The following is a 17418-nucleotide window of genomic DNA, read 5'->3' as shown; positions in this document are numbered from 1 at the left end:
TAATCCCTGGGACTTGCATTGTCATGGAATCACAGAATGCTTTGGGGTTGAAGGCACATTGGAGGTCACCTAGTTCCAACCTCAGGCTAGGGCACCTTCAAACAGACCAGGTTGCTCAGTGCCCCATCCAACCTGGCCTTGAACATCTCTTCCCAATTTTCTTTTTTATTTTAATTTTTTTTTTTCCTTCCCAATGCAATGAATTGCTGTTCTTCAAAAGTTCAGGAATCAGCTTGACAATGCAACAGAGCCCACGAGAAACTCAGCTCTTTGAGCAGGGGTTAAATGAGAACAGCTTTGTAATGCTTTCTCGTTTCAACAGGAGGCAAGGGAAGAGCGCGGGGTGGTTTTTAGAGTTGTTTTTCACAGGCAGTGCCCTGACAACGAGCGGTTCTGCGCTGACCGGGTGCGAACAGCGCCGGTCACGGCGGCCCGGCCGCAGCGTCCCCGCCAGGCCGCGCAGGGCCGCGGCGCGGGTCTGCATCCGGGTCGCCGCCGTGCCCATTGTCTGGGGAAGGGGCCCGGGGCTCGGCGGCGCTGCACCCGAGGGCCCCTGCCCGCCCGCCGCCCACCCGCGCAGGCTTTAGTAAGTGATCCGCAGCGGTTCTGCCCGCCCTGCCCCGCGGGGCTGCCGCTGTGCCCGCGGAGCGCCCCCGCCCCCGGGCGAGCGGGCTCATCGCCGTCCCTTGGGCGTCCCGCGGTCCCGGCTGCGCGTCCCCCTGCGTCTGCTCCCCGGCGGATCACGCCGAGGCTCATCCTCGGGGGATGCCGGCTGCTCCGGGGCGTCCGGCGGCCCCGGCTCCCGCGCTGGCTCCCGGGGCTGCGGGCAGCCCGCCGTGCGCGGTGCCGTGCGGTGCCCGGCGCCTGCAGGGAGCACCAGCGCTCCGCCGGAGCGCCGAGCCTGCCCCGCCTCACCTGTGGGAGCGGCTGTCCCGGACCCCGCGCGGCTGCATCGGCCGGCCGCTCTCGGGACTGCCCCTGCCTGTCACGCCCGTGCTGCCTTGTAATTTAAATGCCCTCAGCGATGCTGAGTTCTCTTGATGCCAGCCGGTAACAACTCTGTTTTTTTCCCTGCAGTGGACCGCAGTTCGAAGAGGAGACAGGTGAAGCCTTTGGCAGCTTCGCTGCTGGAAGCTTTAGATTATGATAGCTCTGATGACAGTGATTTTAAAGTTGGAGATGCTTCAGGTAAATATGCTTTCTCATCTCCTCTCTTCAGAATTACCTCATTTTTGGTTTATGGTTGCTCATTTGATTTCATATAGGAGCCAGAATGCTTGCAGTGAGTGCTGGGAGTTGGACCCCCTTGAAGGGAGTGACTTGATTGGATAACTGGGAATCAATACTTCAGTTGTGATTATTTTTTTACAACAGAAACCTCATGATTGTGAAGCAAGTTTTGGTAGAAGCATTTGAGTAGCGTTTGTGCAGACTGCTTTGACTGTATTTGTTGCTTTTGAGTTCTTCAGTGTAGGGATAATTTTTGGAATAGTCACTGTATTTAGTATTAAAATAGGAATCTAAAGCCATTTTATTTTGAGCAAGTCTGGATAATAGTTTGTTTTGGACTTACGAACTTGACTTTTTCTCAAGGTTAATTCTACTCGGTGAGTAAGAACCTAAAGCAAAAAGATAATCTGTTCTGTTTCTTATTGTTTTTTACAATAGACAAACTTAAGGTGTCAATTTAGATAGAAATATGCAGAAAAGTGTACACATTTCATACTAGAAGGAAGTCCTTACCACAGAGAGTTGTTGCTTTGCAGTCTTTTCTATATGTGCAGATTCCTGTATCTGCAGTGAACATTCACAGAAACTGAAAACAGACAAGGTGGCCAAAACAAAATTAGTAAACTCAAGTATATTGAAGGACAGGGGAGGAAGGGATAGGACCATGTTGGTCAATAAATTGGACATTAGATGTTCTGTAGTGTATGCTGAGGGAAATAAACAAGAAGATGCAGTATGTATAAGATGTGAGGGAAGCATTATGACAGTTTATCAAATAACTTGACTTTGTTATTTCTGCACTGGAGATGCTGGTGTATGTTTTGTGTGAATGTGTAGTGCAAAAATATTCCCATTTAAAGGCTTATTCTTCAACATTTGGTAAGTTCCTCTGTATTGATGAACTTAAAAATGCTTAATAATCATTCAACCATTGTCAGGTTTAAAATATGCCCTAGTGCTCCTTGTTTGTTTTTGTTTGGGTGGTTGGTTTTGTTCTTCTCAGCACCTCTTCCCCTAGACTTAGGCGTATTTTTCTTGGTTGTTCTGGTAGAGCAGGCTGCAGTGGCTTAAGAGAGTAAAACTGATGTCATCTTACCAATTTAATTTTAAGACTTGGGGGCTTGTTTCGTCTGCTCTTTTAATTCTGTTGTGAGGCTTTTTGATCCTTTCTTTTGAATAAGGATATAATTTGCCATAAAAGGAAATTATTTTTAATTACTAAAGAAAACCTCAGTGTTTTGGAGCAATAATGTAGGCAGGATTTAAGGGAAGAGGAGGATTGGAAAGGGAGTATGGGTGATGAACACATGATTCAGAGCAGTATGTTAGTTGGTCAAAAGACAGTAATGTATTAAAAGTAATGAATACAGCTTTCTGACTCAACATTCTGTGAGTGCAGAAGATTAATTTGTAATTGCTATCCTTTTTGACTTTTAGGATATTGTATGTATACTAGAGGGGTCTGGTCAGTATCTAGCCTTGAGTGTATTTCAAAATCAATTTCATTTTGAGGAAGTTGAATGGATTTTCCTTTAAATATGCAACACCGAATTGAAATAAGCATATAAGGAAGAAACCAAGTTCTACTAAAATGTTTTTTTTCTAATTGCTGCTTTGTTGCTATATCTCATGAAATGTTTTAGCATTTCCAAACTTATATCTATCACTTGTAGGAGAAGTTAATGTTCTGTTTAATAACACTTTGAAACAGGAAAAGAATTTGACATCTTATGCTTTATACAAAGATTATCAGTGTGGAAAAAGAAACTTGTGAGGATTTGGAGAAGTTGGGGAATAGAAAGTTACTACAAATAAGAGCTTCTTAGGTGTAATACAAGTTTAAATTAATAGTTGCAGGAAATCTGAATGACGACATCTGTACTGGTTTAAAATGGAGCTGGTATAACATACTTTTAAATTTGTTTGCACTTAGTCCATTTCAGTTTGGCTGGAAGAAGTGATTAAATAAAGGGATTTTATTACACACACACATACATATATATACACACACACACATACATGTATAGAACTCTCCATGAGCAGTCTGTTGCAAATCATTATTTATTATTTACTTGAAATCAAAATGACATAGTATAGTTTGCTTACAAAAGGAAGTGTGTCAGAAGTAAGAACCAGTCTGCATTGAGTATGAGCATAAATTATACCATGGTAATTCCACAGATCCATGACATATGCTTGTATTTATTTTGTTGACAAATTCACGTATAGGTGTTTAAAATAACAAAAACAAAATTGAAAATTAAGTTAAAGGTTTATTTAAATATGGAGTTAAAAGAATTCTGAAGTTGCTTTCTCCCTGATGAATGTGTTGTGTCTATATGTGTGAACTTTAGGATCTCCAGTGAGATGTACTGTAAGATGATACTATGGAGATATATTGGGACTGAACCCAGAACACCTAAACTTTTACACACCTTCATTGTTCTGCCAGATTTCTGGGAATATGCAATGCAGTAAGGATTTGACAAGTTGCTATTAAGTACTTTTAGGAAGCAACTGGCATTTCTGAATTTTTGTTTTCAGAGTCCTGGCACCTTGGTGCATTTTTTATTATAAAAAAATATTTCAAATCACCCGTGTTTCTACAAAAAAATCGACAGGCAACATGGACTTCTACTTTCAGTGTAATTAATTTCTTTTCTTTTGGATTTAGGTCATACCAGCAATCAATTGGCCTTTTCCACTTAAAAGATCTCAACATTCTGACATGTCTTTAGAGAAAATTGACTTTAGAACTGTTACATTGTAAATTTACTTAATGTAAATATTTTTCAAGCCTCTGGGGTTTTCATTATGTGTATACTGAACAAAGTAATTTTTAATGGCTTCTCTGTTTCTATTAGTGATACCATATTCTAAAGTACTGTATTCTTCTGGTTTCTGTAAACACCTTGGAAAAATTGTTCCATGAGAAAAACTGTCATATGTAATCTTAATGTGGGATCAGTCAAAAAAACTGTCCCTTTGGAGTCAGAGTGTACAAACATGTGACTTGAAATGATGGTGCTGAAATATACTCACCTTAAGACTTCTAATAGTATCTTTCGCAATACACATCACTTATTTGAAGTTTTTTTTTTTTTAATAAGTTAAGTAAAGCATGCTTTGGGGAAGTTCTTTTTTTCCCTTTTTTTTTTTTTCTGCAATGGGAGCAGCTGGAGATATACACCGATGTCAGAAGTCAGAGTACAGGTTTAGAGTAATTCCCAGCAGAATTTACTACTTTTCTTCTCTCTCATCAGTGAATTCAGTCAGTTTTGTCAGTGCATATACTGAAATTGAAATCATACAGAGGAATGTAGTGGTCCCTGAGCAAGAATCATGTGTGAATTTAAGGACTGGTTTCTATTGCAGTGTAGCTGAGAAGAAAATAACTGAATGCTGCCTTTGAAGAACTCAGTCCTGTCACTACTTCTGCTGCAAGTCTTGTTGACTCAAATTTTTGCATACATTTTTTTTTTTTGGTGTTGAGTGTGAAGCCTGACATGCATATATATTATGTACTTTTCTTGCAGTTGAAGTCAGTAGAAAATTGTTTGTAAAACAAGAAATGATCCACATAAGTACATATATTATCAATTTTGAAAAACCTGTGTTGTGATCTACAAATGAAAAGTTACAAATATCATTACCTTTATCTAACTTTTTCCTCCTAGCGCAATGGAGATTACACTTTTGCTTTCCAATACAGAATATTGTAATGTAAAGAAATGTTTGTGAAGGATCAAAATACTGTAGTGTTAACAGTACTGAAATCTTGATGAAGAAACAAATATATTTGGTTTTTTAGACTAAACTTAAATGTTAGGCAAGAGTAAAGTTGTAAGGTATTTCAGTAGACAGTGAAGGCAAAAGAAAATATTGGGTAGTTAATCATTAGTAAATGATGTTGTATTTCCATAATAATGTGTGGTTCCTGAGACTGGAATTCACAAGAGCTTTTTCTAACTGAGAAAATGGAAAATACCAGCAGTATGTTCTTTTGGAGTATCTTCATCCCAGGTAAAACTTTTGTCTGTACTGATGTCTGCCGCTCTAAGTAAAACTTCGGAGTCGCTGACAAGATTTTAACTTCCATTTTCATTGTAAACACTGGGATTTCTGTTATTCCAGGTGCTTGCTGACAAGCAATTGGTAGGGCACCTAATTTCATTAGTGCTCTAACCTTGTAAATGAGGTACTTCTTAATGACTTAAGTCAAAATTGGCAATCTTTAGTTTTGAGTGGTTTTGCAACTTGAATAAACATCTACTGAAGTGTCATATGACATAATTATTGCTACTGTAAAAGTGAGGAAGCTGCTTACTAAATGACTTTCCTTTGTTCCCTTTCCATCATTTTTTCTATTAAACTAAGTACTTCTTTTCTGAGATGTGTGATTGTGGATCAGTGTTCAGTTTCATCTCCTGCTCTGCCCAGTCTCCATTTGCAGTTAATACATATTAGATAGTTCTTTTGGAAACGTTATTTGAGAAGGAAGTTTCTCTCTGTAGAGCTGTAGCATCTTAATCTATATTGGTTTGGATTTGTATGTTCTTAATCATGTTATTTTGGACAGTTCAATATTTTAACTGCCAGCACTGCCGATGTTGAATTGCCGGTAGTCTACCAGTGTTTAATCATCATATGCAGCAAAAGAGCATAGAAAGCCATATATCTAACTGAGCCATATATCTAACATATAGCATAGAAAGGACATGTATCTAACTGGTGTGTTAGATTCTCTTTCTTGGAGTTATGTTGCAAATGAGGTATTAAGCCTTTAGTTCCTGCTTATAATTTTATTGATCGTAGCGTAATGGACCTCTGTGTCTAATAACTCAAATGTGGTCACAATTTTACCAGTTACACAACTCTGCCTTTGGAAATTTAAAAATTCTTATTTTCCATACATGACCTAGGTTTTCCTGCCTCTTTTTTTACATCCAGTTATTAATATTGTAGATTTCTAGTCAGTTTAAGCATTTCTTTAATGTATTATGGAGTCTTCATTTGTGATATCTAGATCAGATGTGTAGGAAGTACAGCTGCTTTTGCATGTTTGGTATGGCACCTGTGCCAAGGATTTTTTGTGGTACTGGAGCTGTTCTTCTATAAGGAAATTTATGGCTAGAGGCTGTTGACAAACCCTTCCAGTAGTGCTTTGCACATTTCCCATTCATCAGGATGCAGGAACCCTGGGTGAGGGATTGTACATGGTGCTTAACATGGTGTTTTAGCAGAGATCACTAGGTAATTCCACATAATCTTGTCAAAGGCTAGTTGTTTGCCTTGTGGTGGGGGGAAAAAGAGGGTAAAGGCCCAACAGATAAGGTGGTGGTGGTGGAGTGACATTAACCTCACCTGCATCCTGTTTTTTGTTGCTGCCCTCAAAAAGAGGGTATAAAGCCACTGTAGTAGACTATTTATCACATGATAGCTAGATTATTATTGGATAATATTATTTAGCAGTGATAACTTGGTAGTTGCTTTCTGTGTTGCATGCTCAGCTTTTCAGTGTTCCAGGATCCTTGATTATATTCATTGTAGGTAGCTTTGAGTGCTTCGGAAAGACTCAACCAGATAGGACTTGGTGCAAATAAAATAATTTTCTGAAATTATTCCAGATGCTTCTTGTCTACTAGTTGGAATTTGTTAAGCTTTGTTAGTGGAAGAGGCAAGTCCAAAATTAAGTCCATGATTGCCTTTAACCAGCTTATCCTTTAGAGTTCACTTAAAACAATCAATAAAGCTGTTTTTCAAAGAGCTGCTTATTAAGCTAAATACTGCATTGAAGAACCAGACTGTTTCCTGTGAGTGGTTGGGCAGGTACTTTTGGAGTGCAGCACTTGCTCTCTGTATACATGAAATTTCTTAGAATGTTGAAAAAAGCCCTGGAAACTGTGGGGTGTCATATTTAAAATTTTTTGTAAAATGGTCCTGCAAAAACCCTTTTTTTATGTCGACTCATGTAATGATTTCACTAGGTTTACCCTGAGGTCTTGTGCCTCATACATGTTATACAAGACTCCACAGCTGAGTGAAGTGTTTCTTTATTACACTTTTTTTGTATGTTAATTCTGGATCATAATGTTCTGTTCTTTTCAGAATTATCCTCTTTAGATTTGAGTGCCACCTGCTGTTGTGCTTAGTACAGCTAAAGATACAAGGTGTAGAGGAATAAATGATGTCTTTCTCCCAACTGTTATCTCTCCTATTTGTCCTCAGTGGAACTCTGTATTCTTCACTATTTGATGGTGTATCTAGCCCCATCTTTCACTTAGAGTAGCTTTACTTCTCTCCTATAGGGAATGACATGATATGGTTGCCAATTTGAAAGAGCCATTCTTTAAGCATTTCTTTCAAGGAGAAAATTGTATACTGCAGCCTCTTCCTCAGTAAAAGTGCCGCTGACAGAAGAAGACCTGGAAAAATTGCTGTTATCACAGAATAGCTCTTTCTAGAAAAGTACCTATCACAGTGGATGCATTCAGATCAAGGAGAGATATCTCTTACTATAGATATCTCTGGTGTGTATATGAATGTATAAAGGAGAGTAGAAAGCAAAATGTGCAGCCACAAGGCAAGAGAAATTGAAGGAGAGAAATGAAATAGTAAAAATAGTGTTTATTTGCTCTCTGCTTTAAATTATTGCATTTTGTATTATTGATGTACAAGAATCAATGTTACTAAATTAGAGTGCTGTTAGAGGTCAAACTATACCAAGACTAAGAATCCCTCCAAAACAAAATGAAAGCTTAAATTGGCAAGAAGTCTAAGATTATTTAGAAATGCATCAGCACAGTTAAAGCATCAAAAGAAATGTCTGTCATAGATTTACGGTGGGGAAGTAATGAAAGCTAATTTAAAAATTTCAGTTAATTTTAATGTGACAAAATCTTGTATTACTGTATTTACAGTAAGAAAAATAGTGCACATAGGCACTTGGCACCTGTGAAATGAGATACAAAATACATTTTGCTTTGAGCATATATATGGCATGTAATCTGTGATATGCCTAGTATGAGAGTATAGCTTTAGGAGTCACTAGTAAAATGTTTATGGGAACTGGCAAATATAATAGAATTTCAGAATTGTGTGCTCTGGAAAAGACCTTTTTAAGGTAGAGTCTAACTGTTATCCTAGCATTGCCAAGCCCACAACTAAATCATGTCCCTATGTGCCACATCTACACATCTTTTAAATATCTCTGGGGTGGTGATTCAGCTATTTCCCTGAGGAGCAACCTTTTCTGTGAAGTTTTTCCTAATACCTAACCTAATCCACCCCTGTTGCAACTTGAAGCTGTTTCATCTTGTTCCATCACTTGTTACATGCGCAGAGAGTCTGACCCATGTCTTGCTATGCCCTCCTTTCAGGTGGTTGTAGAAAGTGATAAGGTCTTTCTTGAGCCTCCTTTTTGCAAAACTTCTGCTCCAGACTTTTCACCAGCTCCACTGTCCTTCTCTGGACACATGTCAGCATGTCAGTGTCTTTCTTGAAGTGAGGAGCTCAGAACTGGATGCAGAATTTGAGGTGTGGCCTCACCAGTCTGAGTAAAGGGGGACAGCAGCTGCCCTCGTCCAACTGGCTTCACTATTGCTGGTACAGGCTAGAATGCCATTGGCCTTCTTGGCCACTTGGGCATGTGCTGGGTCTTGCTCAGCCAAATGTCAACCAGCACCCCCCATGCTTTTTCACTGAGCAGCTTTCCAGCCCCTCTGCCCCAGTCTGTTGTGCTCTATCATATGATGGCATTCAAGATCTTCTCCATGACCTTCCAGGGTCAGGCTGGCCGGACTGACTGGAGTTCCCTGGATACTCCTTCTGGTCCTTCTTGCAGATGGGCATCACTAGATGAGGACTAGTGGTTGTGGGACTATAGACTGCTTATAGATTGTTTTGCTTTCCTCTGCATCCTGGTTGGGTGGTCTTTAACAGACTCCTACCAGCATTGCCTTGTTGGACTTTCCCGATTCTTAAGCTTCAACAGCCACATTGTCATTACATCCTGGTTGGGTGGTCTTTAACAGACTCCTACCAGCATTGCCTTGTTGGACTTAAACAGCCACATTGTCATTACATCCTAGACAATCAAAACACTCCCTAACATAGGGGGCTACTCCACCATCTCTCCTTCCTTGACTGTTCCTTTTGAAGGGTTTGTAGCCATCCAGTGCAGCCATCTGGCTGTCCATGTTACCTCAAGTCTACATGTGTGGCAACTATGTCATAGTGTTACTGCTGCTCAGTGGCTTTCTGCTCCTCCTATTTGTTGCCTCTGCTGCGTGTGTTGGTGTAGAAGCACTTCAGCTGGGCTATTGATCTCTCCAGCTTTTTGGGGGAACCAGCCCTAGGTCTTACCATGGCCATTTTCAGTCATGTCTATGTTTGCTAACATGTAATAACCCTTGTGTCTTTAGGAGGGATCTCCATTCCCTACCTCCACTGAGGTGACAGACCAAAGGACCTTTCTAGCATGTTGTCCCCCAAACAGTGGCGTGCTGTCCCCAGGTATATCTCTAGGGAACTCGGGTTTATTCCTTTCCCCTTTCAAATCTAGTTTAGTCTTTCATTGAGCCCTGCTAACTCCAATGCAAAAATCCTTTTCCCCCTCTTTGTATCTGGTGTGCCCTGTCTGTTGCCAGCAGGCCTGGTATAAACTAACCCATGATCAAAAAAGATGATCTTTAAAGATGACCTGAGTCAACCCCCTGCTTTGGTCAGAAACTTATTTCACCAGAGCAGATTGTTTAAAGCCTTGTCCCACCTGGCCTTGAGTATTTTCAATGATGGGGCACCTACAACTTTCCTGGACAACCTGTTCCAGTGTCTTTCCATGCTCATTGAAAAGTTTCTTGTGTCCAATCTAAATCCTACCCTCTTTCAGTTTAAAACAGGTTCCCCTTTTTCTATCACCACAGGCCTTAGTAAAAAATCTCTCTCATAAGCTCTGTTTCTCCCTGGAGCCTTCTCTTCTCCAAGCTGAACCACCCCAACTCTTTGAGGCTGTCTTGGAGAGTTGTAGCCTTCTCACCATTTTGTGGTCTTTCTGTGGAGGTACTGTCTCTTAAGGAGGAAAGGCTGAGAGAACTAGGCCTGTTCATCCTTAAGAAGAAATGACAGAGAGGGGACCTCCTCCATGTCTATCAGCATCTGAAAGGAGGGTGTTGAGGATGGACCAGGCTCTTTTCAGTGCCATGCAGTAGGAAAGAGGCAATGGGCAGAAACTGATCCACAGGAGTTCCACTTGAATCTGAGGAAAAACTTCTGCAGTGTGCAGGTGACCAAGCACTGGGCAGATTGTCCAGAGATGTGCAATCTTCCTCACTGGAGATACTCAATAACTGTCTGGATGCAATCCTGGGCAGTGTGCTCTGGGGTGACCCACTGTGGTTCCTTCCAGCCTTACTCATCCTCTGATTCTGTAGCAAAACAAATTATTGTAACTTGAATACAATTATTTTGGATTGCCTGTTAGTTAATACTGGTTTTATTTCTTGTGTATGCCTGATTCATGTTCTACTCTTTCAAAACTTCAGTTAATGATCTTGTACTTTGATTACTACAATTAAGACTAATAGGTGTGGAGAAATGACTGAATTATGTTTTTCTCAAAGACTGTAAAAAAAAGTTGTGTTTTTTCTGGAGCTCTAAATGTTAGAACATATGTTGGAAATTTCTAGTTTTTATTAGCTTGTAAGGGGATGGATAGTTGTGATGTCCTAATCAGTAATAGTAGCACTTAGGGCTTTTTTTTTTTGTCAGTAGGTATATAATCTCCTCACTGAACATGCAGGTATATGCAGAAGGCAAAACTGACCATTGTATTGAAGTAACCACTGGCTAATCATTGACAATGTTCTTTGGCGTGGAAAAAAATGCCGTATGAAAGGACACACTATGCACACTTACCTCAGTGCCTGTTTATTTGGATTTATACAGAGCTGAGTGTACAGAGAAATTCTCTGTCTAAGGTGATACTGAGTGGTGAAGATTTTTGGGTTCTAACTAAAGAAATTAAGATTTTTTTTAAATTTGCAAGCATCGACATGTTGCATCTTTGCATCTGTAGGACAGTGGATCAAGAACGTGGTGCTGGCTTTGAGCAAGCAAACTGAAAACTGTAGCCACTGCCTAATTGATCTCTGCATTGGGTCAAGAAACTATATTTTCTTTTTAAAATTTTTTTAAAAAATATTTTCTGAGTTTTCCTTCATTAAAACAATACTATGAATGAAAAGGAGTAGATTTATAAAAGAATGAGAGATAGCAAGGTGGATGCTGTTTATAAAGTTTAACAAGTTCACATGTAATACTTCAATATTTTTTACAGGTACTTTATCGTAAAAATGTCTCTTTTTTATATAAAACCCTTTCTCTAGTCTTTTCTGTTGCTCATGTTGGCCTGTGTTAATTAATGAAATAGTGAGTACATGCAGAATAATACCATATGAGTAGTGTAAGGTTAATGCATTGTAGTGCAGCTGCAGTGCTGACTGAGGCATAGTTTATGTGGGATTAATAAGTGAACTAAACTTGAAAATTAAAAGAGCCCTCAAACCCAGAAAAAAAATCAAAAATGAAGGTGTGGGATTTTCCATATTATTATTAGAACTAGCTATGTAAACTGTTCATTTTGTAATTTCAAACCTCTTCTATTGGATAGCTATTTTATTTTGAAGATGTATAAAAGACCTCCAGAAATTAAAAACTGGAATGCTCTTTCTTTAAGATGTGACTTCACATGAAAATTACTCTGCTACTGCTTTTTGTTAATATGAGCTACAGTTCAAAGGAACATACAATGCTCATTTAATAAGTTCTACCATCTTTTTTTTGGCATCTTAAAATGCACTCGTGTTTAACAGATTCTCAACATAGCACTCGAAATAGCAATATTTGGACACCAGCTGAAAAAATAGGTGGAATATCTTATGAGGGAGGAACATGCATCATTCTTTTGTTTAACAACTTGCTTCAAGAGATTTTATTTTTGGGGGTACATTTGTGTCGGAACTTTTTTTAAATTTTCATATGCTCAACAGATTCTGAAGGAAGTGGTCATGGGAGTGAAGATGCATCTAAGGACAGTGGTGAAGGTTCCTGTACTGAATCAGAAGAAAATATCTTGGAGGAGGAACCGGCAGAAGAGAAAGTAGAAGAGCAGCAGCCGAAAGCCTCCACTGAAGAAGTGCCAACAACAGACAAAGAGGTAATTAAAACTGAAAAGAAAGAGCAAGAAGATGAAGAAGAAAAGCCAAAAAAGAAGAAAGAGAAGGAGAAAGCAGCTGAACCTGATGCTGTGGCTGATGAGCAAACAAATGAACCAAAAAAATGGAATTTGCGCAGGAACCGACCCCTGCTGGATTTTGTGTCGATGGAAGAGCTAAATGATATGGATGACTACGACAGTGAAGATGACAATGACTGGCGGCCTACTGCTGAGAAAAGGAAAGGAAAGAATGCACTGAAAAAAGAGGGGAGTGATGGAGATAATGAAGATGATGAAGATGATGGGAGTGGAAGTGATGAGGACGACAATGATGAGGAAGCTAATGAGGAAGATAATAGCAGCACGGCTAGCGATGGAGGATCCAAGAAGAAGAAGAGTAAAGTTCTTAACAGGAATAATGCAGATGATGAGGAATTGACAAATGATAGCCTGGCTCTTTCACAAAGCAAGAGTAATGAGGTAGTGCAACCAACTTTCTATAATATATCTGTTGACAAATGGAAACTACTCCCCAATAGCTATTCTTTAATATTAAAAGTTAAACTGATTGGCTGGACTTGTGTTCACACAATAATAAGTGAATAATAAGTGAAACAGGAAAAATTATGCTAAATAGGCACTGCATATTAAATAACCTTGCTTGGACCATTTCACCAATCTAATGCCACTAAAGTCAATAGTGGGAGTTCTCTTGGCTTTACTGAGATTGGATTAGTACTAAAACAAATAGGAGGTCCAGTATGCAAACCAACATATGTTAGCAAGAATTCTAGTTCTGTTTTAGTGTAAATGTTATATATGAAAGTTAAAAGCATCTGTGCCATAATCATAGAATAGATGAATGAGGCATTATTCTTTGCTACAAACATCAAAGTCTGAGCAAAGTTCACTTATGGAAGAATTTTAAGTAAAAAAACACGCACAATAGGTTTAAAATCAAATAGAGTAATTATGAGAATTTATGTTGGATTTACTTATAATACTCATAAATTAACTAATTTCTTACCATACTAAAAGCATTTGGGTGCTAGAATTATTATATTAAATATCTTCTGATTGCAGAATATGAATATTATATATATAAGTGTTTAATAAAGTAACCTTTTCTTCCCTATGCACAATTACAGTTGCCTTGAAGATTGTGCCTGTGGGAAAATTAAGATACCAGGTTGTCACTGTGGCTGACTTCATGTTCTGCAATAGCAAAATTCTGAACAAATTAAAAAGAATTGCTATAACATTTATATTCAGTTTTCGGGATGTAATCACAATGTCAACATAACATTTGAGATATGGTAGTGATATGACATTATTAAAAGTTCTATTGTTCCCTTTAAACTTCATTTTAATGTGTAAAATGACAGGGAATAAAACAGTGTTTGAATTTGGTCCATTTCAGATAATATGATAGGTATTATATATATATATATTTGTATTTATTTATTGTTATGAGTGTGCTGTTTCAGCTACTAGTAATAATTTGGATTGAAAAAAAAGCGTGATTTGTTTAGGTTTTTTTCCTTTTTTAACTTTTTGTATAGGCATCTTCTTTCCTTATCAGGCTCTATGATTCTAGTATTATCTGCATTTTCTTGGCTCAGGAGCTGGAAGTGCTCTACCAGTACTAATGATCAGAACTTGTAACAGAGAGAGGCAGTTTTCTTTCAGAGTTGCTTCCCATATCAAAGTGGAGATGTGCAGCTGCATTCTTAGCGATATATTCTTCAGTTTAATTTCCACTGGCTTGGAAAAATAGACCTGTTTGGGAAACCCAGAGCTGTCTCTGATGTATCTTCTTTGAAGCTTCTTAGTATGCATGGATATCTATCATATTCTGTTCATGCCTTAGATTTAGAACAGTGATCAGAACATAAAATCAAAATTGAAAATTTGAAGTTAAGATTATAATTTTGTAACAGATAATTTATAGTTTTTGCATATAAAGTGCTGTACTGTGTATGACTAGGTCTTTATCAAGAAGTTTTGCAAAAATATCTGTAGACTGAAACTTACTGTGGACTGTAAGTTTCAAATTTATATTTTTTATCCTATTTCTATTTTTTTATTTACAATATACTGTATTGTAACAGTATACTCTTCACTGCTACAATGTTTTAAATTGGTGAAAATGGAAAAAGAGTAAAAAAAATCTTGTCTAGCAGATACATCTATCAAAATCTCATCACACTGCAGAAACTGAGTTCTTAGAAGACTGAGTTCTTAGATGTTCAAATCCATAATAAATTTAGGAAATAATGTCTAGGTAATTAGTTCTGAACATATTGTAGTGTCCTTTATATGCATTCTTCCTTTCTCCCATTTGCTTATTTTTGGAGGATGGAAACTGGGGAGGGTGTTGGGAAGGGGTTGTTCAGTTCTTGTTTTCCTGAGGTTTTTATTTGTTTACTTTTTACAAAAGTATTTGAGGTGTGAGTATACATTGTTTTAACATGGACTGTAATTAAATACTACATGCTTTTCTATTGAATTATGCACAGAATACAAACTTAGCTTTCTTTCCTGAGGTCAAGCATCATTAGTAGGTAAATGATTCTTTTCTGCTTTTATAATTATTACCACTTTATAGGACTCTTCTATTCTCAGTGAAGTGGTGGTTGCATTTTTAATTTTTTTTCCCTTTAAAGTTAAAAGTCTGTGGGCATATAGCTTGAAATGCTCACTTTCTTCATTAATACCACAGAAATGGGAGTTACATAGTGATCCAGCTGAAATAATTTCTCCCACTTCAGTAGAGAACAGGACTTGTTCAGAAGTTGCAGCAGTTACTGTTGTATGTAAAAGTTTCCATGTTTTGGATGAGTCTCTCAGGTGCTTACACAGACTAAAAGCAGAGGAGAGCAGCACACTTTCCAGATCACTCCCTCTCTGTGTCTGCATAAAAAAATAAGTTGCTCAGCTGATTTTTTTGACCTGGTAGCTGTCTTCACATGAGGTGAACCTTAATGGTAGGGGATCCTAATGTTAGAACAAAAATTTGATGATTTGATGCCCGTTCATCATTGCTTGTTTGTTTGGTTTTTTGGCCCATGTTTGCATATGTTCTCACTGCCTAGACAGCTAGTGTTATTTCTGTGTTTTTACAATGCATTACTGTTTCGTAATTTAAAGCGATATTTTGGTTTTCTTTTTTTTTAAATTACCAGACCTTGGGCTTCTATAACAGTAGAGATTACCAGTATCTTTTAAACTTCTCTCAGTGAAGCCAAACAACAGTTTAAATCAATGGTACTGCCAGAAAAAGCTGATCTGAGTTGTGACATACATCAGAGAAATCTGTGCCATAGCACAGTTAATCTGCCAAAGTTAGGGAGCATCCACTGCCATTTTCCCATCTCTAATGTAAATGGTAAGCTAAGCATGGGTATTTTGAGTAATGATGGGCTGCAGTAATGTCCAGGTTTATTTCTTTCCTCAAAATGCTTTGTCCTAAAAGGAGGATGTTGGAAGAGATGCTCCGTAAGTCTGAGCTCCGTATCAGAGAATCTTCTATTTTTCACAATTAGTTGTCTTCCTGTAAGCAGTGTGATTGTGAATATTCTTTTCTACTTCTACATGAGCTCCTGTTCCCTTAGGCATATATTGCTGCTGTATTTTATAAATGGTGAGTTGGAAATAGAAAAAAATGTTTGAGAGGGCATCTTTCACCCTGTTTTTTTGGTTTTTTTGGTTTTTTTTGTTTTTTTTTTGGATGCCACAGCAGTTTTGGAATATTTTCACATATTTTGAATGGCACCATTAAACCCTCAGCCACTGCTTTGAAACTATTGGTGTTTCTTTGTGGTTATTTTTCACTATTGTGCTTATTTTCATACTTCCTTATATGCCTTCATATTACCAATAAAGGTAGTTCAAGGTCAAGTATAAAAATGAATGAATATGTATGGAGGCCATGAAACTGCAGAAGAGACAGTGGCCCTGTCTCACAACGGTAATAGTAAGAAGACAGTATTTATTAAGAAAACTAATTCTACATATGACTTTGGTTTGTGAAGCACTTCTCTGTGTTTTCTTAGAAAAACACAGAGAAAATGCAAAATCTGTTTAAAAGCTGTGGATCATATTGTAGGTTGCCAGAACAAGGCAAATCCTTACTCCTGTATATAATCAGAAGAACATATAGTTATAATAAATTGTATGGTTTTGCACAGATACACATTAATTTGCATTAGAACAAAACCATACAGAGTTGATAATTTGTTGTATTTTGTGTAAGTGAAAACTTGGGAGGCTTGCATTAGCTGTGTATTCTTGGATTTTGCAGATCCATCTGATTTTTTAAATTTTAGGAGATGAAGCAACTTTTCTGAATGTTGGAACATTTGAAAGTCACCTTTGGCCTTTTTTTAAATTTAGATTTTAAATGGCTTCTTAGATATTCCATTTTGTAGACTATAAATGGTTCAAAGTCGTATGTTTCTGTCTTGACGATTTTGTCTGGACTCTCCCCTGACCTCTGGATCTTAACAGGTCTATAGGTTGCATTGACATCCATGCATCCCAGCTCTTGTATTCATGGAGGAAGTGTTTGAGCATTTTGACTACAAAGAAGCTTCTACCCTTTGGGAAATAATGTTTCATGGTTTTTTGATTGTTGTTCAAAAATTTAGCAAATAACAGATCTTCTGCTTGCTATAAATAAAATTGAAGTTCCTGGCATAACCCATGTGTCTCCCTTTTTCAATATCAGGACTCATTGATCCTTGAGAAGTCTCAAAATTGGAGTTCCCAGAAAATGGACCATATTTTGATTTGTTGCGTTTGTCTTGGAGATAACAGTGAAGATGCTGATGAAATAATCCAGTGTGACAACTGTGGAATAACAGTGCATGAAGGTAATACAACCCTTCATTCTTGTTGCAAAAGGAAAGCATATGCTTTGCTTTTAATAAAATTTTGACTTATTTTCCTCAAACAACACCTTTCAATGCTGG

At 38.1% G+C, this 17418-nt stretch overlaps 1 protein-coding gene across 4 annotated transcripts in view; it reads left to right on the top strand.

Moving 5' to 3' along the window:
- The first annotated feature begins 463 nt into the window (after positions 1–463).
- PHF14 (PHD finger protein 14) overlaps positions 464–17418 on the top strand; it is a 160639-nt gene continuing 143684 nt past the window's right edge. For all 4 annotated transcript variants that reach the window (XM_039709696.1, XM_039709676.1, XM_039709685.1 and 1 more), the window contains exons 1-4: positions 464–586; positions 1078–1188; positions 12279–12925; positions 17175–17319. In XM_039709696.1, coding sequence (XP_039565630.1) covers position 586; positions 1078–1188; positions 12279–12925; positions 17175–17319 — 904 coding nt within the window. In that variant the 5' untranslated portion in view covers positions 464–585. The remainder of the gene's footprint in view (positions 587–1077; positions 1189–12278; positions 12926–17174; positions 17320–17418) is intronic.

Source organism: Passer montanus, unplaced genomic scaffold (genome assembly GCF_014805655.1).
Source record: "Passer montanus isolate IOZ18808 unplaced genomic scaffold, ASM1480565v1 scaffold10, whole genome shotgun sequence".
In the NCBI taxonomy this organism is placed as follows: Eukaryota; Metazoa; Chordata; class Aves; order Passeriformes; family Passeridae; genus Passer; species Passer montanus.
The sequence above is the reverse complement of the archived record's forward strand: the minus strand, read 5'-3'. Positions and strand labels throughout refer to the sequence as shown.